Source organism: Sebastes fasciatus, chromosome 9 (assembly GCF_043250625.1).
Source record: "Sebastes fasciatus isolate fSebFas1 chromosome 9, fSebFas1.pri, whole genome shotgun sequence".
Classification (NCBI taxonomy): Eukaryota; Metazoa; Chordata; class Actinopteri; order Perciformes; family Sebastidae; genus Sebastes; species Sebastes fasciatus.
The window spans coordinates 23,884,684-23,911,384 of record NC_133803.1 but is presented as its reverse complement, the minus strand read 5'-3'; the positions used below and the strand labels follow the sequence as shown (position 1 = coordinate 23,911,384).

Here is a 26,701-nt window from a genome sequence, read left to right as displayed (position 1 = left end):
TTGCTATCTTTGTTTTTCTTTGCATGTGTGAACGGCGATGGCCAGTAGATGGTGTGGTTGTACATCCAAGAAGAATAAAATATGAATGAACCTAAAATATGGTCACATTAGGCTTCTTTTGACACAAGTATACACATTTAAGGATCATTAACTACGTTATTGGAGCTGCACACTGCAAAGGTAAGCAGACACGTTTGCTGCAGATGGAGTTTTAAGGAGTTCTTGTCCATGTTGCCCTTCAAGGTCAAAAATTAAGTTTCAGGCTAGACTTTTAAGCCAACATGGACGAGAAGGCTTTAAAATGCTCAGAAAGAGAGAATAAAATAATTTGAATTTCATAACCAACCGAATACCTCATTGTGTAATCGCTACTGAATACTAAATACTACAAATTTCAGACTTTGAAAACCCAATATATGTATTTTGAACTATTCTTACAATTTCAAAATGTTATTTTGGGTTCACAATTTCAGATAGAGAAATGTAAGTATTTATGGTTTCCAGTTGCTTAATTTGAGCTCGTCTTTCTTGGATCATGTGACTGACAAAATGTAACCTGACAGGACGGGTCTGTTTTGATTATCCGCTGTAGTCCAGATGTTTAAGTTAGGATTTTTCATCTTGAATTTGGAGTCTGAATTTCATCGATCCAATCCGAGCAACTTGAATTTTTTTTTTATTATTAACGTTAACTTTAATTATTTTTAGGTTTGAACTTGAATATATTTTTTTAACATTAGACACTATCTGAATTTGTGAACTAAAAAAATAATAATTGCACAACTTAAAATGACCTGTACATTTCAAAGGGGGATTTTCAAAATACAATATTCCAGGCTGTGTCCGAAATTGCACTCTATACACTACATATCCATGTGTGTACTATCGTTCAACATACTTGAACATAACCATGGTAACCTGTACCAACCTCATGTGACCAAACGATGATTCGTGAGATTCAAAGTCTGAATTAATTTAAAATATATATTATGCCTATCAAAGTGAAACCTTATACTTACAGTTAAATTGAAGCGTTATTGATGTAACAGAGCTGTCCGTCAACATCTGTTATGAACGTTGTAGTCACTACATTGCATTGTGGGATATTTATGCCGCCGTAGTGTCCAGTGTTGATGTGATATGTAATATTTCACTGGAAATAGTTTGCAATTGTTGTACTATTAGATTCAAACTAATGTTTCGGACATACTAAAAATATCTCGCATACTGTTTTAGTGTACTAAATAGCATGTTGGTATGGAATTTCGGACATAAGCCTCGTCTTTATTCCACAATTTGAACATCTACAATTCTATGACAACTGGACAACCTGCTGATGAAGGCTGTGTGATCCAATGGAAAGCTCCAGAACAGCTACTAAATGGACTTTGTGGGGAGATTGTTTTGCCAATTGCAGAAACCGATGCTTTGTCTGCCTCACCATCTGAATCTGACAAATGAATCCATACTGAAAGGACGGATGAATCAATGTAAAGACAGTAAGTTACAGAGGGCTGTAATGCAGGTTAGTGCTGGTTCTCTAAGGTCTGGTGCATGACGGAACAGAGATGACAGAGAAGGGAGAGGGGATGCCATGCCAAAGACCACAAGGTTTCACAGCGTCATACAACTACGTTTAATAAGATTTGCTTATTAGTACAGAAAAAGGAAAAATTAAGGTGGGAACTACAAACTCTGAAGCGGTAGTAAGCATTAGCAGCATCGAGCTCCATGTTTTCAAATCACAGTTATACTGCAAAAAGTTCAGACCAAGTCAACAATCTCAAGCCTCGCCAAGATAGAACCAGTGTTCAAGTCAGGAAATAAAAACCTACAAAATAAAAGCACATATGCCTTAAAAATAATAATAAAAAAAAGATGTACATTTTTAAAAGAAGTGGGATGTTTGTGAAAAAAAAGCACATTACCAAACTTTTTTTTTCATCTATTTTTGAGATCACAACATGACGAGACCGACAGTGTTAACCTACCCAGAGAACGCCCATGAAGCAGAAGTGAATATACAGCGTACTACCCAAGTCTAGTTACATGAAATACATACGTATATCTATAGAGAGGAATATATAAAATGGTTTGCCATCATCCACATCACGATCTTTTTCATTTATGCACATACACTTTTGTGTTATAGTTCAGGTATAAATTGTTTTAAGTGAAAGAGAAACTAAAAAAACAAAAAGGCCAGGAGATGGATAAATACTTGGTGGTATGGTGGTGAATACTACAGAGCCCTGGGAGAGAGAGAGAGAGAGAGACGTGGGACTAGTTAGAAGACATGAGGTGGGGGTTGGTATTAGCATCAGCTGTATAAACTGGTAGAAAAGGCCAGCCAGAAATAACATTCTCACATGAGCACTGAAGTCTCTTTTTGGATGAAGACAGAAAGGGACGTCCAAAACACTTCAGTCTAAATTAAAGAAACTGTTTGGGAAATACGCTTATTTGCTGCCTTACTGAGAGTTAAATGAAAATAACAATACCACTCATGTCTGCGCAGTAAATATGAAGCTTGAGTCTAAGGCCGCTTAGCATAAACACTGGAAACCGCCAGCCTGGCTCTGTTAAAAGGTTACTATAATCTACCAGCAACCTCTAAAGCTCACTAATTCACACATTATAACTTAAAATTCATAAAACCAAAGTGTAAAAACGACACATTGGGTTATGTGAAGGACAAAATTTCAGGAAGTCACTGCTCCCGGCCAAGAAATAGTCCGGCACATAACCTCCCCAACACTGCAATGTGTCGCTTTTACACTGCAGTTTTTAATTAGATTAAAATGAACAAGATACAACTTCTTATTTTGGTGCTGGTAGACTGATTTTGTCACCTAAGCTAACAGTCTACTGGCTGTATATATTGAACAGACATGTTGACAGTGGTGTCAATCCTCTCGTCTAACTCTTGGCAATAAGGCAAAATGAGAATATTTCCCAAAAATATCAAACTATTCTTTTTAAGGCAAACCAGGAGGGTGAAATGTAGGAAAAAAATATAGCACAGAAATCAAAAGTTGGGGAAGAAAAAAACAAAAAAACACTTAAGACCATTTTCTCCTATGATTAATTACGATTCTACAGTTATACATGCTCTTCCCAAACTTTGCATATTACACAGTGAATCTCTACATTTACATTCATACTTAAATACAATCACACTGGTGCACTCTGCAGGAACCAAACCTACTACAAAGAGGAGGATGTGACATGGCTGTTGAATATTTCACATGTGAGGAAATGTTGCTCTCCACTGCACAAAGTGAGGATGAGTTATTGTTGTATTGTAGAGTTAGTGGTAATAGTAGTAGTAGTAGTAGTAGTATTAGTATTGGAGGAGCAGAAGCAATGTAAATGGTCAGTGGTGTTGTCCATCTTCCACAATTACATCACAACATACTGCATGTATGCTCCATTCTGCCATTTTTATTTTATTGCCCATTCATTTGTTTACATTGCGAATCACTTAAACATCACCAACCACCAATCTGCTGTTTGTGAATAGTTTTTTTTTTTTTCTCCGTAGATCATTTTTCACACTAATGTAAGCAACATCAGCGAGTTAACACATAAAGCTTAGCATTTTCAAGAATCGAGACACTTTAGTAACAATATTACAAAGGTTTTTTTTTTTTCAGCTTCAAAAAATGAAAAAAGTGAACAAACCAAAAAAAAAATAAACTTTTAAAAAGAATTAGCATCATAAAATTAATTTATTCCAAGTAAAAATACAAAATAATATTAATGACATTGACCAGATATGAAAGTCTCCCCCAGAAATAACTATTAATGGTTGAGAAATAAGTCTGTAAAGAAAAAAATAAAAATGTAAATATGTTTAAGTTCTTTTCTTTTTTAGCAAAACTTTCTAAAAATAATGAAAATTTCTCAGTACAAAGGCTACATTACTACTGGAAGGTACTAGCAGGTAGAGTAGGTAAATACACAGTAGAAAATGATTTTAGTGAATCACAATGCTTGCAATGAAAATAATTCTGCAATAAAGATTTATGCCTCTTTTTTCTTGTTTTCTTCTTTTCTACAAACAGTACAAACAGTATTGCACATTACAACAAAGAATCAAGGTTCTTAAGCCTTAAAAAATGGGACTAATTCAAGTCTTGCGTTAATAGAAGGCCACCAGTCAATTGATGCACCTTGTGGGGTTTTCGATCAAGTTACAGGTGAAAACACACGTGTGTCTGTTTTGTGTTAAAAATAACATTCTCGTCTCTCTATACCTCCAGCTGTTCAGCGACTCTCACAAGTTTTTATTTTTCTCCCGACGACGTCAGGCTAACAGAAATCAGGGTCACGTTGCGTTTTTACAAAAACAAAAAGGGAGCACATACTTTTAGGAAACATAAAAAACTTCTCTTAAAAAAATAATGAACAGAAGATCTCTTTCACAACTCTGGTCAGCATAGTAAATGATTGATTATAAATATACAAAAACGTGGGAAATATGTTCAGTTTTCTCTCTGAGCACCAGATAGTTTTTCCTAAAGAGCTCTTCTCTGTTGTTTCGACCAATTTAACCAGTGGGAACGCTAACGTCCACTGTAATAAAGCAGACCGTACTCTCGCTAACTACGTCATTATATTAGTTATAAAGCTCTAGCTCCTTCAGTTGTCGTCGTTTTTTTCAAAAAAATAAATTCTTAAAATAAAAGCAAATAAGCATGATAAAAATAAAAAAATCAACCATCTGTTAAATCATTTCTCTTGAAGAATTAAATTAATATATATTTTTTCATCTGAATAAACTTACTTAGAAAATATCAGTTTCTCTCCTAATATATTTCAAAATTGAGGTATTGCAAAAGATCTTGTCAGTCAGAAAGCACGCTTTGTCGCCTTTGTTTTTTTTGTCTTTTAACAAAAAGAACTGCTGACCGTCGAAAACTGTTCAGATACAAAGAGTAGTGCATAACAAATATCTATCATAGAGAAGGAACAAACATAGAAAACCTGTCTGGGTGGGGAAAGAAATGTCACAAAAACACCCAGAATTCACTTTCATAGGGATACTTATTATTACTCATGGTTAGCCTCTTCTTCTTCTTCTTCTTCTTCTTTTTTAAGTCTTTTTGTTTTCTATCAGTAAAAAATCTTCAGCTTAGTTTCAATTAGTTTTTTCTTGGACAACAAAAACATCTATTTTAAAGCAAAATAAAACAGTTTGCGACTAAAACGAGAAAGAGGAAAGGGACTGCGGGGCGCCAGCACGGGACAATCACAACTCACGGACAAAAAGAAATAATAAGGGGACGACACACATTAACTTGCAATGATGTAGGACCCCGTTCGGATTGTCCACAAAACTGCTAAAACCAGTGTAACTTGGCCCCCCCACCCCAACCCCCTAGCCGCCCTGTCTTCAGCAGCCAATACTTGTTTCTACCCACCCACCCAATCCTATTTGAACTGCGCACCATAACCTTTTTTGATAAGATATATATGTCCATTTTTTTAGCAGGTCCATTACTTCAAGCTTTGCAGGAAAAAAAAATCTGGATAAATAACCCCAGCTTGCACATCTGGCGATGTCGTTTCCCCCGTTCCCACCCGCCCCAGCCATGTAGTGAGAGCATGTGCAGAGCTCAGTTTATCAACCTCAAGTCTCCAGTAGCTTCATTTCATCCCACCCACCCCGATTCTTCCTCCTAAAATTTTCCTCATCTAACCAACTGCACCTCCAGCTCCTCTCTGCGGGAGGCCGCCACGAGCTGCAGGTGGCCCGTTCGCTCTGCGTGTTAAGGTGGTTAAAAGTCGAACACGTGAGCTCTTTGGTTGCGTTCTGAGACGTAAAACGTGCGCTTTCGTCCAAAACGGTGGAACAAATTAAAGAGTTTAAGCTCACATTGTTGTCTCTTCAGATCAGACTCTGTGTGTTTGTAGGCCTGTTTGTGTGCGTAAGAAAGACAGCCGTCCATGTGTGTGTGTGTGTGTGTGTGTGTTTATGTGTGTGTCGAGAGGCTTCTGTGTATACTGGTGCAAGTGTGTGTGTACAACAGAACATATATACGTGTGCATACACTAGTTATGAAGTTTCACAGGACTTCTATGTCGGACATTGACGACAGTTAAAGCGAATCACAGTTCTAGGCATACTCAGACCTAACTACATACGGTATAAAAAATTGCACAATTATATCAACAATCACTGCAAAAAAGTACTTCACCTATCATAGACAGTTTTTAAATGGTAATCCTACATTTAATTTGTGATTATTAAGGTTTGATGTGTTCGCTGCCCGTTTGTGCAGGAACCGTCTGCTCTGGCCGCCCCGTGGCGCGGCCTCGTCAGCCCGACCGACGACGTGGAGCCGCCGCGACCAGCCCTCCCTGTTTCTGTCCAGTTTCGTGCGAGTCGAACGTACGTCTATAGTGTGTTGTGCAAACATGGGCAGAATCGAATAGTAGACATGATACTGAAAAGTCTATTGCATGCAGCAACCTGATTGAAATAAACATGCAGTTAGGGGCGACCCACCCCGACCCCCACAAAAGGTAGCCATCGTCGTCTAGGGGCGCCCCCTCCCCCCCCCCCGTGATAGCTCGTCATTCTACGACACCGGGTGCTTCTCTTGATCGGTTATTATTTTACACCCTAGCCTGAATAATATGGTATCTGTTTATACCATGGATTTAGCAGCAAAGCTATTGCAGCATTACATTTACATAACACTAAAAAATAATGTTATTATAAAAATAAAGACCTAGAAATCAAAAGCAAACTAATCTGATTGCACGTATGAGGTATTAATATTTCCAGAGTCAAAATTGAGAGCCGTGTTATTTTTATTCCGGGGCGATACGGGCCCACACTACTGGATAGCTGTTAAGTTGCTACATCTTATGCCACCTATTTCTGTATGCATTAATTTGCCTTTGGTAATTATTGTTTTTTTTTTAGTAGGGGCAATATAACTACAGCTTTTGAAAATAAGTGCATGCTCCTTTTACATAAAATTTAAATTATCTATATGTATAGATAGGTACAAAACAAAAAAATATATACTTTTTTAAATATTTGTATGGTCCCACCTCTGTCTCAGTAAGGAGGGGTCCAACAGGACGTACCACACCACCCAGTCAACACAACTGAAAGTGTCGAACATGCCATCCTGTGTGTGTTTGTTTAGTGAGATTTTGTGCCAAAGTGCAAATTCTAAGCTGATAGACTTTCGCATTTCATTTCCCCACATTGCTTCATCAGAGGGGAACCGTAGAGTTAAGAGCCGTGTGGGATGAAGAAAGTCCCGTGTGTTTGACGGTTTGCTTTTTTCATGAGGTGTTTGTGGGGGGCAGGGTGGAGTAGTCGGTGGGGCTGTGGGGGGGTTTCCAGCGCTGTCCCGGCCAGTAGGGTGGGAGGGGGCGCGGTAGGGTTTTTTTAGGGGTCGGGTGTGGGTTCACCGGGGCAGGGCTGACTCGTGACCCCCCCTCAGCTCCAGCGGAAGGACACGTGTCGAGGGCGGTCGCCCCCCTCCTTCACCAGTGGCTTGTGAAACTCTCGGCCGGCTCGCGAGTGGATGCTGGCCCAGCAGTACTCGCAGTAGTACTGCAGGCAGGTGACGTTGGCACAGAAGAAGGGGGCGAACTTCCCCCCGCAGCGTGCCCCCTGGCACTCATCACACATCTGGTCGTCCAGGACGTACGGCTTCACCTCCACCTGGGGAGAACGAGAGGAATAAACGTTTAGTTTATTATCATCCACGGAACAAAACGTGTTCAACTGCAGCACAGTTAGTCATCTTGTTAGACAAATGTGGATTCCCATTAGGGATGCAAAACCAAAACGTAAAAAACGAAACATACAAATCGAACCGTGGGCTTGTTGAATCTGCTACGGTCTGCTAATTATTTGATGAACTACTAATTGATTGAACTACATTAAGTAGCCTGCCTTATTTCATATATAAAATCAGTTTTATGGCATTCATCACTATCTATCTATCTATCTATCTATCTATCTATCTATCTATCTACCGAACCGAACCGAAACCATGACCCAAAAACTGCAATACAAACCGAACTGTGGGCTTGTTGAACCGTTGCACCACTAATTACCATATGCCCACTGTTACAGGAAAATTACATTTTTAAAAAGGTGGATTATTTAACTGGTATCTTCTTCTTTATGCCAGACTAATAAACTGTAAAACCAAAAAAATAGTACGTAAACATGCTGCAATAACAGCCATGTTGATCCAGGTCTGTTAGCCATTACCCACAAACCCCATGCAGAGCAATCTCTGTGCAATTTTCTCCAAATAAAACCAGGCTGGACTGAGGCAGGTATCCTTACGTCCACCAGTGAAATGAGTTTGACCACCAAGCCGGGAGACAAGAAATGAGAGCTCAGTCGCCATGGAGACGCCTCGGAGCATGAGTAGGCAGGGGTGGATGCTAACCTTGTTATAGCGTGGCCACAAAATGAAAGGTTATTAAATCCCTCAACAGTAGAAGACCGTCCCTCTAAAGCTAAACTCTGCAACAAAACTACAGCGCTGCTGTGAGCAACGAGACAAATCAGAGGACGGCCGGGCAGAGACGACATGATATTAAATACCAATAACAACTCGGTGGACATGAAGGGTAACGAGCTTCTGTGTGTCCTGTCATCAAGAGCCATTTACGGTTAATGGAATTGAGGACGCCGACGGTGAGAAAATTAGAAAGAAAAGTGGCAAAAACAGGCGTCCTTGTTCGACACCACAACTAACAGAGACTCTCAAGGATGTGCCCAACTTTCTGCAAAGGATATAGGTTCTTTTAAAAGAGTTCATTTTTAAATGTCTGTACACCCTTTGTTGCCTTCATCTTGAGCACTATTTGTATTCCGCCCACTTCCAGCCATAATAAAGACACCCTAAACTCCGGCTGAAGATCAATGGTGATAGCTGAGGTGGGGCGGACTGCCCCGCCCTGCAGAGGCTCAGCTTCCTGGCTGACAACCAGTCTCTCTCGGTCACGATCTGTCCCGCTGCAATTGGCCGGGGTGCCTAAAATAACCGGTCTGCAGCACAGCCCGAGTGGATATACATGTATAGGGAACTACTATAATTAAACCCTATGTGTCTGCAACTTGAAACATCTGTCGGGACTCCGGCAGCCAAAGGGCCGTAGTGATTGCACAGCCGGGCCGGGCCTTCCGTTATTGCGGAGTCTGAAAAAGCCGGCTGTAATGAAAGCTGTGATACATGGGAGAGGGCTCAGGCAGAGTTCAGCCCCGCAGCATGCCATAGGAATGACTGCGAAAAACCTCAGCTGTGGTGGAGAGACCTCGCCGCTTTCGTTCAGAGAAAGGATGTTTGTGAATGAAGCGCATGAACCCGCTCACCCTTTTGTCGATGTCATTGTGCTGCAGCTGAACGAAGCGAGCGCTGATGGCAGCGATGTAGCTCTGCTGATTGGAGAAGGCCACGCGGCCGGCTCCCTTTGGATATTTGAGCTCCGGGTCGGTGTCGATGCCAGCGTAGCAAACACCTCCGTACAGCCGGTCCATGATCATAGCCAGCTCCACTGGAGAGAGGAGGGAGAGAGATGATTAGTGCTGCAGCCTGGAGTTTTTCTGAGTTAAAGACAGTTTGGGCTTTTTTTCTTTCCCTTCAGCCTCTCTTAAAAACTAACTGAGAGGTTTTGTGATTGGACGCTGTTATTAAGTGATGTAAAAATCCACCCTACTGCACTATTCATCAGAGCAGCAGTCTCAAACTGCTGGTGTAATTAGTAGGGGTCACATTGCAGACCAGCCAGCGATGTTTATCCCAAGAACAGAAAGACCGAGCCTTCCATTACACCATGAATTCTTAACATGACGACCACTTGGCCCGCGTCCTGGAAACCCAAGTAGAGGATTGCTTTCTCACAGAGAGAATTTTCATTGTAGCCTCCAGCCTCTGTGCTCCGAGCCAGCCAACGTTAAGAAGCCAATCTAGAGGCTTTTGGGGGGATCACAAAAAAAGATATTCCATTCATATTACCTGCACGCAGGGGCCGCGGCACCCCCCCTACAAAGATGGTTTTGCGGGGGTCCAGAGGCTGGGAGCCGTCCATGACGAAGTCGCTGTCGCTCAGGTTCCAGGGACGGATCTGGACCTGCATAAGAAAGAAGTAAAGAAATGTGGTCAATTAGAGGCAAATGTGTGGTATACTTCCTGTATTACTGTATTTTTGCCGTGCCGGTCAGTATCAGTTAGTCCACCACTGAAAAATCTCGACAACCATTAGATGGATTGCCCTGAAATGTTATACCCACTTCCTCCTTGGTAACCTACTACCCATCTACCTACTAGTACACCCACCTCTTCAATGAACACTACGAAACTGCAGTTACGACACCTGTCACTCAATTATATCAGTTATGCCTTTAACTTAAAACCTTAATATAATTTAAACTAGGGCTGACAATCAATTAAAATATTTCATAGCAATTAATTGCATGATTGTCCATAGTTAAAGGTCCCATGCAATTATAAAAAAGTGAGATTTTCATGTTTTTTTTATTATAAAAGCAGGCTTAAGTCCTTTATAAATACTGGGAAAGTATCGAAACACTCAATCCACAGGGAAATACACACAGCCCGTATTCAGAAACTCTGCATTTGAAACAAGCTGTCAGGATTTCTGCCCATTTGTGATGTCACAAATATACAATATTTAGACCCTTTACGCAGTTTTAAACGTAAACATTCTAAATGAGTCCCAGTTTATTTCCTGTTGCAGTGTATGTGAATGTCATCAGCTGACAGGAAGTACACATGGACCCAAGCTGTTGCCTAGCAACGCGATTCTGTTGCAATTCCGTCAAAATGCTCTAAAACGGAGCGTTTCAGACAGAGGGTAAATACAGGCATATTCAGGCAGACAGTATGAGGAAAATAAAGTTTTTTTTTAACATTACAGCATGTAAACATGTTCTAGTAGAAACACAAAATATAAGTATGAACCTGAAAATGAGCATAATATGGGACTTTAAATTAAAAAAACAACCTGTTTATTGTCATGAACAGGGATATTAGCTTTAGAGACCAAAACAGTTTTTGAACCAGGCTGTAAACATGTTTATTTTATGCTTTAAAGTTGGGCATTTTAACATGGGGGTCTATGGGGGATTGACTCCTCTTTGGCACTACCGCTTTAGCTTCATCTCTTAGCAACGGAGGTTGCCCAGGTTACCGCTTGGTTGTAATTCGAGTTTCTCCGCGGTAGCTCATGCTCGCTGCTCTGCACTGCTCTCATACGGCGGTTACAGCTGATAACGACATCCCAACCGTCGTCGTCAGGGAAGCATAGTACCCACCCTCCGGTTCCCCCTCAGGTAAACACTGTCATCTCTGTCAACAATGTCGCTGTTATTTACACTGTTAGCGCTGTTAGAACCGTTAGCAAACAGTATAGAAGCAAAGAGATGAAACTCTGGTGTCAGCCGCTGCCACCATTTTGGACTGAAAACGCATATTAACATAATAATTCTGTTTTTTTGTGTACAGTTTACATGATTTCAATCTAATTAATTGAAGCAAAAATGATGTGTCCTAGAGCTGTAGTTTAGGACAGGTGTGAGAATAAGGTGGGCGATGGTTGCATCCTAAATTCCATACTAATATGCTATTTAGTCAGTCGATTTTTTAGTATGCGTGAAACCTCATTATGAAACCAATAGTATGCAAATAGTATGCATACTTTTAACGGTGAAATATTACAGTATGCAAACGCTGGACACTACTGCGGCATAAATATCCCACATTGCAATGCGGTAGTCATGACAACGTTCATGACAGACGTTGACCGACAGCTCTGTAACATAAATAACGCTCCAATTTAAGTGTTAGTATAAGATTTCGCTTTGCTAGGCGTAATATATTTTTTTAATATATTTTTTAAAATTAGTTCAGACTTTATGATTCTCACAAATCATCGTTTTGTTCACATGAATTTGGCACGGGTTGCCATGGTTACACGTCTCCAACCGGCAAGGAGGCTCTCAGGAAGTGACGACATGAATTACAGTTCAGTCGGTGCGTCCAACAAGATGCATACTACTGTTTATTCACACAAAAGTATGTTGAATGATAGCACACATGTTGGGTATGTAGTGCATAGTATCTGATTTCGGACGCAGCCAATGTGAAGATAGAAATCTACTTCTACTCCGTAAATGTGGTGCAGCACTTACCGGTTTGTCTTTGATGGTGGGACTGGACACACACAGGTAGAGCTTCCCGTCCTCCTCGATGCAGGCGTCGATCAAGGCCTGGACTGAAGTCTCTTCCTGGAAGAGCAGGAAGGCGTAGCCTGGAGAGAAGAACAAAGAGGGGATTTAAAGTGATAAAAATAAAGAATTTTTTGTTATATATACATCCGTTGAATTTAATAGTCATGCCCTTGTGACATTGATGCTTTATTCTCTGTCCTCTGGGTAAGAATTCATCAACATCTTTTCTATTTTCTACAGCGTCTACATTGTATAAGTCACAATCCCATGACTCAGCCAAATATATTTTCTTTGTAATTATTCATAGTTTCTGACATCTTCGGCTTCGTCTCCACACAGGCATACGACCTTGTGGCCCGCTCTCCTGTCCTCATTTGCCTCGCCTGCCTCCATAAGACGCTCGACAGCCGGAACCTCGCTGCCTGCGCTGCTTCAGATTAAATGGCTGAGAGTGCTCCACTTCTAAAGGAACCGTGCAAAATCGACCCAGCCTGACACACTGCAGATCTTCCCTGAGGTACAGAGAGAGTTTTGGTGATATCTTTTGCGAGGCAGAGAGCAATTCAGACAGTCACTCTGTACTATTGAATTATTTAGCATTGAGAGCAGAGACCTTATCCAAGGTCAGAGCTATTAAGCCGTTTCAAGAGGGACAAAAAAAACCAACTAAATAGGGTACATCCATCACACAATGCTACAGGGGTCGGCAAACAATAGAGATCTGATTTATACTGAGACAGGACAAAGAAACAAGAGCCCAGAGCCACTATTTGAAAGCCAAATGGTAATAAAATAAATGCAATACTTGGCCAAAAGAGACGAGGGTGAATATATTTGCAAAGAAGCAGCAGATATTGGGGCACGCAGGCGTCTCTGAATGGGTCGTAAATTATTGCTCTGGTTACGTTAGCAGACGCCCAGCACCACCTGTGGCACCCATGAGTCAGGGGAATATGAGCCGCCGTCTGAGTGGAGCAAGTGGGATCGGTAGATATGCACAAGTGCACACGATCACACTTCTACTGGAGGACACTCTGCCTCCAAACTTCCAATCACTTCTTCATTTTGTAGTGTCTCTCGAGACTACTACAAACCTGTTCCGGTGTCTCTCGTGAAGCTGCTTTTATGAACTGTCTCTCCGTTTCGCACATAAACTCAGATGCACTTATGCAGACAAATGCATGAGTGAAAATCAGCAAAGAGGAATGTGCAACTGTCATGTTTCACTTTTAACATTCCTGAGTGGAGCTGCTGCAGATGGGATGAGGGGAAAACGAGAAAAGAAAAAGAGCCTGACTCGGCAGACCCAGTCAACTGTGGTATGTGTGCATCGGTCTGACTCGTGAGAGTGTGTATCGGGGCAGGGAGGGAGGAAGGGTGTGAGCGTGTGCTGCTGTAGAAAGAAAGAAAAGGCAGCGAGCATCAAAGGTGGAGTGGAAAAAGCAGGCGCATGTGTCCTCAAAGCAACTGCTGCTGTGAAAGCAGCTTTTGTTTGTGTATGTGTGACTGTGCGTGTGACGCGTGTCCCAATGCAGGTGACGTGTCCCCTGTCACGATGACGTGTCTTTTTCTGACATTTGCGTCTATATCAGCAGACAATGAACACATGTGGTATAAGAAGTGTTAGTGTTACAATCTGATGACTATGTAGTGTAATAAACCCACGTATGTGCACAGATTAGTGGACAAATGTTAAATAGGATCCAAAAACAACATTTCTAATGGCATCCACCAAACACAAAACCTAATTGAGTTAGAGCTAAAACTTTTAATAAGTTGATTAGATCATTGGTTAGTTTGAACAGCTACCATGTAGGCGTTGTCCAATGTGCTCCAGGTACTGTGGATTTTTGATGCGTTCTGTGACTCTTTCTCTCCCCCCGACTCGCCAGAAATCCCCCGTCAGAAAATCATGTGCACGTACACTTTAACTCTCACAAACACACTCAATAAAATCTATTCTGAGGCAAATTATATCACTGGTTCAGTCGATGAAATGTAAAAAACATTCCCCAGTCTAAATTATGTTATTTTATTTTTAATATTCTATTTAATATTACATTTTTGCCGCACAACCATTTGGCGACCCCCAGAAATGATTCTGTGACCCACAGGTTGAGAACCACTGGATTAGTCGATAAAGAAAAATTAAATCAGCAATTATTTTGCTAACTGTTTGATTGTTTTTGGTCATTTTTCAAGCAAAAATGTCATACAATTAACTGGTTCCAGCTTCTCAAAATGTGACGATTTGTTGCTTTCAGTAAACTGAAAAAAAAGCTGTTGAGAGTTGTTATAATTGGCAGTTTTTCACTGTTTTCTGACGACTAATCTATGAATCAATTATAATCAGTGGACAATAGAAATCATTGTTTGCTGCAGCCCTAAAACGAATAAATCAAGAACCATTTATTTATCAGAATTTTGGTTGTAGAGAAAAGAGAAAATCAGAAACAAAAACAGCAAAACAAATCAGAGCTGCAACGATTAATTGATTAGTTGTCAACTAGTAAATTAATCGCCAACTATTTTGATAATCGATTAATTGGTTTGAGTAATTTAATGAAAACAGTAAAAATTCTCTGATTCCAGCTTCTTAAACGGGAATATTTTAGTTTCTTTTTAGTCCTCTGTGACAGTAAACTAAATATCTTTGAGTTGCAGACAAAGCAAGACATTTGAGGACGTCATCTTGGGCTTTGGGAAACACTGATCGACATTTTTTGACATTTTATAGAACAAACAACTAACTGATTATTCGTGAAAATAATCGACAATGAAAATAATCATTTGTTGCAGCCCTATTCCGTACCCAAGCTTTGAACTCAACATTGTGCTCTGCTTGTGCCACACATTCAGTGCTCTGCAGTGGATATTGATTCTATTAAGTGCCAACACGAATAAGAAAAAAGCTTATTTACAACCTAAAATAAAAAATGATTGCTATAATTACCTGACTTAATATGCTGCTAAGTACTTCACGAGGCCCCCAAGATCAATTAATGTGCCAACAGCAGAAAATAAAGTATTAGAATAATGGCAACAATGATAGTCAGAAAAGAAAAGGAGTGTAGTATAGAGAAGCAGGTCTGTGTGTCCTCGAGAGGACTGAAACATGATAGACACCATCATTATCCATGTGTCCCTTTTGGATCAGTATCAGCTCCATGCTAACACACTAACATATGCACTGTTGAGTGACTGTATGCATCTACTATTATGCAAAGTAACCACAGAGGCTCTTACTAATTAAAAGTTTTTAGTGGTTGTTATTAGGAGCCTTGTAGAGTTAAGTAACAGGCTGATAACCTCGGTGGGGCTATGATGTTTTCTCTAATAACAAGCTGTACTATCGCGGGCAAAACAAAAGTCTCCACAATGCAAAACTAATTGCAATCAGCTGCTTTAAGTGACCCGCTTAATCTCTGTCTTTTTGTAATTTGTCAACACAGAGCCAACTCCCCTCCGGGCCCGCCAGCCGCACAAAAGTAAATACACCATTAGACTCGACATAAAGAGGATTTTGTGCATCGTCATCTTTCTCCGCGTGCCTCGTCATCACCCGACATAAGACCCCTGTCTCTGTGTCGCTTGGGTTACATAAAGAGGGTTTGTCATTGGGAGAAGTCATGTGGTGTAGCGCTGACATCCCCCCTCAGAGAAAAACACAACTGCAGTCTTGCACATAAAAAAGAAAACAGCATGAAAAGGCAGCGCTAGCCAGCAGCTCGTACAGTCTGAAGGAGGGAACAACGTGTTCCATGACCCAGGGCAGGAGAGAGAGAGAGAGAGAGAGAGAGAGAGAGAGAGAGAGAGAGAGAGAGAGAGAGAGAGAGAGAGAGAGAGAGAGAGAGAGAGAGAGAGAGAGAAGGAGGGGGAGAGGAGTGAGACAGATGGAAAGAGAGGGGGAAAAAAGTGAGAAAAGGTAGAGAAGCAGCATGAATGAGTGCCATACTGTACAGAGAGTTAGAAAATACACGGGAGGGCAGGAGGAGCAGCGTAGAGACAGACGCAAAGCTGCTACTTTAATGGACCCCCGTTACAAAACTCATGCAAGAGGCCTGGAAACTCAGACATACGACCTTTTTCCATATGCCACACTCAGTTTCACAGAGAAAGTACTGTAAAAACCCTGTGTTGACTTCAGGGGTGGAATGTAACTAAGTACATTTACTCAAGTACTGTACTTAAGTACAATTTTGAGGCACTAGCACTTAACTTGAGTATTTCCATTTTATGCTACTTTATACTTCTACTCCACATTTCAGAGGGAAATATTGTACCTTTTACTCCGTTACATTTATCTGACAGCTTTAGTTACTTTGCATATTTAGATTATTCATGCAAAATATAAATCAACAAATAAATGATATATCATTACTAGGGCTGTCAAAGTTAACGCGTTAATAACGCGTTAACACAAATTTGTTTTAACGACACCAATCTCTTTGACACAACTTGCACAACAATTTTTAGGTTGTAGGCTCAAAAGCAGAATCCATTGGTACCAACCATGTCATACTAGCTTGTAAATAACGCTCCAAACTTGTGCTCAATTTTGGAAAGGAAAAACTGGCATGGCCATATTCAAGGGGGTTCATTGACCTCTGACCTCAAGATATGTGAATGAAAATGGGTTCTATGGGTACCCACGAGTCTCCCCTTTACAGACATGCCCACTTTATGATAATCACATGCAGTTTTGAGGCAAGTCATAGTCAAGTCAGCACACTGACACACTGACAGCTGTTGTTGCCTGTTGGGCTGCAGTTTGCCATGTTATGATTTGAGCATATTCTTTATGCTAAATGCAGTACCTGTGAGGGTTTCTGGACAATATTTGTCATTGTTTTATGTTGTTAATTGATTTCCAATAATAAATATATACATACATTTGCATAAAGCAGCATATTTGCCCACTCGACCAATCTCCTTTTAAGATAAAAATGTGTGATTAATCGCGATTAACTATAGACAAACAATAATAAATCACTATTAAATATTTTAATCGATTGCTGAGCTCCACGTTTACCAGCTGCAACATGTTAGTGATGAACACATTAATGCATCAATAATTATAATCCATGAATGCATGACTTTTACTTGTAGCAGAGTATTTCTACAATGTGGTATTACTACTTTTACTAAAGGTGGTTGACTTCTATGACATCCCTCAAACTTGTCAGGGCAAAACTACATTTACAAGGGAGGACACCTGACTTCCAGACAAACGTCATGTCTCCAATAGAAATAAATCAGAGTTGTTAAAGTTCAAAATAAACTTTTACAATCCTAAAAGTAGGCCTTTGTGTTGGCCTCTGGCATCAAATAGTCATTACAGTTCAATTCTTGATAATATAATTGGAATATTATTAAATTGTAATGATAATTGTGTGCTTTTTATGTCACTTGCTTGTGTTGTATCTGTTAAGATCTGTGCTATAAGCTGCAGTCACGTATTATTCTCTACTTATATTCCATCAGGACGCAGTATGTCTTCTTGATCAAAAGCCTGGAGTACAACACAGATACTCAATTCAGTTCATAGTAGAATGAACATGGCACACATTAAAGCAGCCTGTACCACTTTAATGCTCTGATATTTAGTCTGAATGGTTCTGAGGATCTGTCTCTTTCCATCAGCCTTGCGCAGTGCAGAGGCTTACACCACGGGAGGACAGCGCAGATCTGCAGTGGCTCGTGCCTGAGATTTATAGGGCTTTGCTGCTGAGCCCCCAGCACTGTCCAGGGACGACGGTAATACCTACACCCGCAGCATTTTCCAGCCTAAAGAGTGCTGTTTACAGACACAAACGATAGGGCAGAGTGCCTCGTGGGTTTGTGCAGACAAACCAATGACCTCATGCAGAAGAGTCTTTCCTGTAACGGAGGCCAGCAGTTTGACTCATGAGGAGAGGAAAGGTTACCTCAACAGCAAACTGAAGACTATTTGTCAAATTTCCGTAAAAACAATGACACTAAGTCACTAACTGCAATGACTTAACCAGCAAACTGCTACCTAAAAATACCATTAGGCTCGTCTTTAGGTATTAATGGAACAGTTTGACATTTTGGGAATTACAATTATTCGTCCTGCATTGCTATCCTATTCGCTCCATTACCTCATCAACTGAACCTTGTGTTGACTTTGCTGAAATCCAATCCGTGATGACGAGATAAACTGAGTGAGCATAGTCACAATATGCATCTCTCTGGCTTTAATAGTGACATTTAAATCCAGGCTTATCTTTTCATACTCAGACATGTGTCTACAGGACACAGTCATGTTTGGTCCCAGTGACCAGAATCAATCAGACATCATAGAAACATGGGAGTAAACAACACAACATAGATGAAGCCGACCTTCCACGTATAATATCTATGACATGAGGGTAGAGAGATAGAGAAAGAATCTGCAGGGGGCTTTAACTCGGCTACAAAATGTAAACAGACCGACTGCTGACATCAGAAGAAGGCGGCGGCGGCGGCGGCTTTGCAGGATGGATGGAGGGAGACACAAACATCTGCTCCCCTAAAAACAAACAGGCCCGAAGGCTCTGGAGCAATTGGAGAGTAGTCAGTGATAGAGTAGAGGAGGGGTGAAATCAAGCGTCGCTAATCATCTCAATTCGAACAAGTCACTCACTGGATATAATCCCAGCACGAGGGTGGAAAGATAAATCGAGGCCCGAGTAATGCGGTAAGATGTAATACTGCGATTGTTGCCACTGCAGCACTTCTCTGCTGCCATTATTTGAGCCTTTGCTGCATTCATGTTATATGGAAAAGAGACTGCGTTTGAGTTCTGTATGAACGTTTTTGCCTCACGACATCATAAAAAAGCTGCTAATGACAAAAGTAAACTTCAGTTCAGTAACCTTTTGAAACCTTCGAACACGGCTGACGCACTGTTATTGCAGCATGACGTGAGCATTAGCATTTGTAGCAGTTTATAGCTCCCGGCACTCAGGCTCCAGCGTCCTGACAGCATCACCTCCTCCTCCTCCTCGCTCTATCCCCAGTCAGACAGAAAAAGCTCCCTCACATTTCAAGCTTAGATAGGCAACAACAGAGAGGGTGTGAGCGACAGCACCGCAGTGACCAGAGCTTATTGGGCCCAACTTTTTAAAGAGTGGGATGACCAAAAAAAGCAGCATGAAATGGGGGTGCGTCATACTGCATCACTGGTATCATTTTAAAGCAGCATTAAATGATTTTTTGGCAAATTGGGGGCATCGGAACAAGCTGTAAATACAACACTGACATATTATCTTCTCATAAAGGTTACATGGTGAACGTGTTAGCAAGCATTTGCCTAGTTACACATCCAGCAGACGCAGAGTAACATTCATTTGGAGTCATGTTTCTGGCCACCTGATGAATGCAAGTTCACTATTTACTCTTCTTTTAGCTCGGTTTTGGTCTTCATTGACTCCTGAGGGAAATATGAAGCTCTTTAGCTGCTAAATACTCCACTATGTTCACCAGCTAGTCGCTAACTTTGTCTGTCGTTTGGTGCTGGGCAGGTAGTGCACAGTTGATTCATCAGAGCTGTGACCAGTGGGCTACCTCCGGGTCTGAAAAGTGAAGCCAAAGTGGAAGTGCCTTAAACTTGCATTCTTTCTAATAGCCAGCAGGGGGCGACTCCTCTGGTTGCAAAAAGAAGTCTGATTGTATAGAAGTCTATGAGAAAATGACCCTACTTCTCACTTGATTTATTACCTCAGTACACATTGTAAACATGAGTTTATGGTCTCAATCGCTGGTTTCAAGTCTTCTTCAATACAGCATGATGTTCATTTAGTAAATTATAGTCCAATTTAGAGTCAAATAGACCATAAAGCAGGGGATGCTTTAGGGCGTGGCTACCTTGTGATTGACAGATCGCTACCACGGCCGGCCTGGGAGTTGTCCGTGGTTTTGTCTTACAACTTTAACCCTTTCACAGTGTGTTTTCAGTTCATGAAAGTTAATAATAACCTTTTTGGTTTATATGAAAACGTCTCAATTCAGCGTTCGGTTGTACTTAGCTCCACCCTCTGGTTGCAAAAACCAAGATGGCGACGGCCAAAATGCAGAACTCGAGGCTTCAAAACGGCAGTCCTCAAACCAACGGGGGACGTCACGGTGACTACGTCAACTTCTTATATACAGTCTATTGGCTGTGACTGGAAACAAGCTTGATTAGAGCGGTGGGAGTGAACCAAACCAGTAAAGTTGCGGGCCAAAACAAACCCGAAACAATAAATCTTTAGTTAAAAATAATTAATCTTGCAAAGGAATATAATAAAATACATCTTGAATGAGCAAAGACAAGATAAAGAGAAAAGACCCTCCCTGGCTCTGCCAACAAAATTTGATGATTCTCCCTTTAGCCCTGCAATATCGTGACACAAAGATACGGGAAAGTTGCAGATAGACAATGCATGACAATGTGCGAACAATACAAATACAATCTGAATCGAAAGATAGGGGAAAAGTTACAAGTTGTGAAGACACAAGAGCTTTGAGCAAAGATAGCTAATCTCTGTTCCTACTTCCTCTCTAAGTCGCCGCCAGTTCTCTCTCCAAGTAGCGAATGAGTCCTAGTCTGCCCCTAAAGTCGGACTGAGCCACGATATGAGTCATCCCTCAACCAAAACACTTTCGTAACTGTACAGACACACATCGCTGGCAGCTTAATGCGAAGCAAGACGGAAAGTGACAACCATCTTCCATTCGGTGGATGTTGGAAGGACGTTTAACATGAGGAGGAGGCTGATGACTTCTTCTTGGTGTGAATCCCACATCTGTAAATGAGCCGTCACACAGTCCACGCGACGGTAGGATACACACATGCAGATGTGCACTTGCTCTCAACCCTGAAGCTATTAGTGCTGGGAACTCTGTCACCAGGCGTCTGCCCAAACTCCCTCGCCAGTTAATATGGAGAGTGTGATATAAACAGGATATTTTAGCAGTTTCCCTATGAGTTTTGGCGTGGATGGGGGTTTTAAATTCTACACAGATCACTAGTCCCACATGTCTCCTCCCCTTACATGGCGGCGTCCCCCAGCCGCTGTAAGCTCATTCATTCCCCTAAAAGGATGCTGCATTTTTCCTCCTGGCTTTGGATATTAGTAGAGTCAAGCCTATTCAAAATAATCCTCCCGAGCTATAAAAAAAGGGATGTTGAAAAATGAGAGTGGGGGAGAAACTGGCAGAGATTTTCGCAGGTCCTCCAGATGCGGCGTATTACCATCTGCCTATGGAATGTCAGTTATTTCCAGAGCGTCTTTAATAGCTTTCCTAATATGACACACAGCAGCTCCCGGGCCAGAGGGAGTGATGTAGAGGCTTGAAGGAGGGTGGTGCTGCTCTGATCACCTGCCGCAAAAATGACACCCGAGATGCTGCGCAGAAAGGAGAAGAACCACCGTATATGAAGATGGACAACGCGTCTCCATTTCCTCCAATTGCACGGAAGTAAAGCCAAAATATCCCAGGATATGGGAGCTACCAACTTGAGATCTGGATGTGATTTGGAGCCAAAGTCTGCGCAGTAGTGAACGGGCGGCGGAGCCGCGGTATCAAGGGACTCACAGCTGTCAATCATGACGTCTCACCCCCTTTTTTATAGCATTAAATAACTAATTAAAACCAAACTTATCAGAAGAATTAACATACATCAGCGTGATAAGAACTACTTAAAATGACAGAAACCATCTTTGGAAAAAAATTATTTGAGGTGTACTGACTTTTTAGTTTGGCCCATGTCCCATCCACTAACATGGAGGGGCGGGCTTTATGACCTATACTGCAGTTGATGCTGCTATAAAGTTAATGTAGGACTGTATTACTGCAGCAGCCTCACACTCAAGCTAACGTTAGATAGCCATGCTAGTTGCCAGCATCTTTTAGCCATTTACCACACTGACAGTAAATCTCAGTGTGAAAGCCTGAATCAGCCTACTACACAACAGCTTTTCGTCATTTTCCATTTTCTCTCATGTGACAGCGAGTTTATTTCCCCCAAACAGGAGCAGAGCCTTGGCAATGACGCAATGTTGGTCTGGTCTATAGATTGGAGTCATAAAGCCCCTTTATTATATCTTTTTTAGGACATGGCAGGGGAACAAATTGGAGATCAGCGTTTTTTATTGTTGGTGCAACCAACTACACAGCAACTCTTCGGCATACTGTAGCGTTATTACTGATACCGGTTTGTTTTAGGTAGAAGTTTGGAGACATGTTTCAACTTCTTCTGGTTAGGCTGTTACCTTCAACGAGCGAGCCTACTCTAGATGACGTAAAGAACTTTCACACTCCTCAGGTACTAATTGAAGCAAACAAGTCTTTGGTCAGACCTCTTGGTGGCCAGTTATATACTGCGTGTGTGTTTCTGCGAGATGACTACAGGGGGTCGCTCAGATAAACAGATACCTCCATGCTTGCCCAGCATGAGACATGAATTCTGAGTAACACGATTCTTTAGAAAACTCTAAAATGGCGATGTACCCGAGGCGATATTTATTGGTTTAGACTTTGATGTCTGACGGGAAAATACCGATGAGAAACTGTTGTTACCTTTAGGTGGGAAGTAGGATTTGCTCTCAGCTTTGTGGGGCCAGTCTACCACCAGGTGCCCGTAGCGACGGAAACTGTTGGTGATTTCATCTGTAAAGAATTAAGAAACAAACAGAATTGAAAGTTGTTTTCATGATAAGATACCATTCATGGTTGTTCATGTAATATGCATATGAAGGCCCCTATGCAGAGCCACACTCAGTGCTGAGACAGGCACGGTTTCTATTTTCTGCCATGTTCCTTCCTGCTGCAGTAGTCACCACTGCATTAAACAGGAACACGGGCCGGGCACATCCAGTCTTCACTGGGCTGACTGTGGAAACTAATGAATTTTTCAGCCAGCTAAGGGCACGTACTGTATTGTGCATCGTGTGCTTGTTCAACGGTGTAGACACATGTGACAGTAAACATTTCATTTTGACGTTAAACTCTTTGGCATGCTCCAGAGATTATGAAAACAATTACAGGTCCGCATGACGTAACTGGTCACAGACGTTACACTAAAGCATTGCAAGTGATTTAAATAATCTCTATATGGACATTTTCTCTGAGGAAACAAATGACATTTTCACATTGATTTTGATAAACTGTGTCTGTTTTTGGTTAGGACTCATTCGTGTTAAAGACGTCTACAGCAAACCCAGTGATATCTGGAGGATATTTAATAGAGTGGTGCAGGAATGAGACCATGCGACCGTGGTGTCGTTTGTTTATAGCTTAACGTTAGCTTTTTACTTCTGGTGATTGCATTCATACTTCAAAAGTGGTGTTCATTTGTGGAGATTATCTTGCTGAACAAAATGTTTAAGTATCATGAACGTTTGTTTTTCACAGAGCTTATTTTCTGCAATAATCCAAAACCCAATGGAAAAATCCCATTGGCTTTTTGTCGAGGGAACCAGTGTGATTCTAACTTCTGGGTTGGCCTACAAAAAGCACTCTATAGAAGTTTGCAATGGCTAAATTGTGGGTAAAATGAATACCGCCAACAAGGACCATCAAGGGGCCCCTAAAAGTATACTTTGACATTTTGGGAAATGCACTTATTCGCTTACTTGCTGAGAGTTGGAAGAGAAGATCAATACCACTCTCATGTCTGTACAGTAAATATGAGTCTTCTTTTCTAAGCTAACCAGCTGCTGGCAGCAGCTTCATATTTGCTGCATTTATGATAGTGGTATCAATCTTCTCATTTAACTCTCAGCAAGAAAATGAATAAGGGTATTTTGTAAAACGTTGAACTATTCCTTTACCTTTGATAAAATCTGTTCTTTGGTTAGGGGTCATTGGTGTAAAAGCTTCCAACTGTACGGCAAACCTACGTTTATCGTGGCTTAATAGTGTGTTAAATTAATATCCGCAATAAGGGGTGTCAAGGTGCCTTTATGCTCAAATACTTCAGTGTAACTGCTAGTGGCAAAAAGCCAAAGACTGCACTGGGAGGCTCCAGTTGTGAATGTACTACACATTATGTATCAGTATAAATCTGCAGCAGGGAGATGCTCAGAAAGAGCCTGAAGTGAAGTAGACGAGTAAATGAAAAAGGATCCTTTGTTTACCTTCATCTATGTCAGGGGGGAGGCCTCCGACAAAGACCTTCCTGGAGTAGCGCTCCATCCTCTCTCCGTTCTGACAGCGGGTAGGCGAGTTCAGGCCCGGGGTCAAGGAGGGGTCACCGTGACCGTCGTCGAGGAAACCATCCTCAAAGGGAAAAAGACAGGAACGACCTTGGAGGAGAGGAAGAGAGAAGGACACCAGGAAGACAGACAGGGATAACGGGGGGGATGACAGAGAGGTACGAGAGTGTGAAGTAAAAAGGGAGGGAGGGTGTGAGAGACAAATTAATCAATTAATCACATCTGGATTACTGCAGCAGAATCAGTTTAGATATTGAGATTACCCTCGTAATTCTGACTAAAGTGAGATGATCATCTGTATTTCTGACTTTTATCTGATGAGGATGTTATATAAAAGCTGTCAATACATTAACAACTCCCAAGTGATCATATTTTCAGTTGGTGTGGTGGCTTCAAGGCCACAACTACAATGGCAATGGAAAATCTCTCGTCTTTTCCCCAAATTTGACTAAAATTGTTTTCGATATTCTGTTATAGGCCTTTTCATTGCCAGTCTGTCGCTGGGGAAACAGCTTTGGACCAAGTTTACTTCCTGTCAGCTACTGCATTAAAAAACATTGGCTGCATCCGAAATTGCACACTAACATGCTATTTAGTACGATAAAACAGTATGTGAGATTTTTAAGTATGTCTGAAACCTTAGTATGAAACCAAAAGTATGTGCATTTCATGCTATTTATGGTGAAATATTACACTATGGTGGCATAAATATCCCACAATGCAATGCGGTAGTGACGACAACGGTCATAACAGACGTTGACAAACAGCTCTGTAACATCAATAACGCTTCAATTTCTCTTTGCTGTGCACTTTATGATTCTCACCAATTGTCATTTTGGTTACATGAGGTTGGCACGGGTTACCATGGTTACACGTCTTCAACCGGCAAGGAGGCTCTCAGGAAGTGACGACGTAAATTACAGTTCAGTGCTTCCGAAAACCCTAACCTAATACTGTTTATTCACACAAAAGTAGGTTGAACGATAATACGCATATTGGGTATGTAGTGAATAGCATGTGATTTTGGACGCAGCCTTCCTGTCTGCTACTGCATTAACTACCATTGCAACAACAATAATGTTGTCAAGTTTGAAAAGGTCTATAATTTTAAAAAAGGAACCCCATAAAAACAAAAAAATCAACATAAGGCCAAAAATATGTGAACACCCAAGAACATACAATGATTCCCAAGTTCCAAAGTTTTGTGGAAAGAACACGTTCAACAATCATATATGGGTGTAATATCCGAGTGTCCACATACTTCTGGCCACAGTATATATCAAATTATAATGATGATATTGTAATGTCGTCTTGGGAACTTCCTGGCTCAAATCCTCATTAAAATACCAGCCTTCAACATGCTGAATGCAGCACATAATGAGAATGGAGGGACTGTTGATCAGTCAGTGATGAGCATGGTTATAGTATTCTCTCCTTGTTGGACACATCACGCCTGAGGAAATCTGGTTTCCCACTGGGAGGCTTCCACTGGTGCAGCGATGACTTATCAATATTCTAGTGTATTTTTAAATTGTAGTGTCCACATGTAATATGAATGTCCTATGCAGTAGAACCACATTTGTCTCTCTTTCTTAGGCAGGGTTGATAAATGTGGTAAGCAATTACATTTTTACATCATAAGGAATACTGCACTTCCTGTCTTCTGCCTCCTACTACAACATATAACCGCAGACCACTAGTGCAGTGACCTTACAAAACGTCACACAGCAGCTTTCCTCCTTGCTGAAGAAAGACAGAATTAGTCAAAAAAAAGCACATCAAATCAGAGATGAGCCACGTTGGAAGCACCCATCTTTGCCATTCAGATGATGAATCCCTTCTGAGTCAGCGTACTCCTTCATGAAACCCTCCAGACGCTGCACCCGATTTGACTATTATCATCAGGCCATTAAATAGGCGTTATCGGTCGCTATAAGCACCATAGATGTGGGTCATTGGGGGCCTAATATGCCTACTTTGGCTCACACAGGATGCAAACGCCAGCCTCCTTAGGTTTAGGCAGTGATGGAGGAAGTACTCAGATGTTTTACCTAAGTAAAAGTAGCAGTACCACAGAGTAGAAATACTCTGTTATAAGTTAAAGTTCTGCATTCAAAATTGTACTTTAGTAAATGTTCATAAGTATTAACATTACACAAATATACTTAAAGTACCAAAAGTAAAAGTGCTCATCAAGCAAAATGGCCCATTACAAAAAAAATCTATATTATATTATTGTATTATAATTATTGATGTA

At 41.2% G+C, this 26,701-nt stretch overlaps 1 protein-coding gene across 11 annotated transcripts in view; it reads right to left on the bottom strand.

The window, feature by feature from the left end:
* Positions 1-4,008: 4,008 nt before the first annotated feature.
* The window catches only part of cpeb3 (cytoplasmic polyadenylation element binding protein 3), a 49,506-nt gene continuing 26,813 nt past the window's right edge, over positions 4,009-26,701 (bottom strand). For all 11 annotated transcript variants that reach the window (XM_074646843.1, XM_074646844.1, XM_074646845.1 and 8 more), the window contains 6 exons: positions 24,367-24,534; positions 22,808-22,897; positions 12,203-12,321; positions 10,008-10,122; positions 9,365-9,546; positions 4,009-7,693 (listed from right to left, as the gene is read on the bottom strand). In XM_074646843.1, the coding sequence (XP_074502944.1) occupies positions 7,466-7,693; positions 9,365-9,546; positions 10,008-10,122; positions 12,203-12,321; positions 22,808-22,897; positions 24,367-24,534 (902 nt within the window). In that variant the 3' untranslated portion in view covers positions 4,009-7,465. The remainder of the gene's footprint in view (positions 7,694-9,364; positions 9,547-10,007; positions 10,123-12,202; positions 12,322-22,807; positions 22,898-24,366; positions 24,535-26,701) is intronic.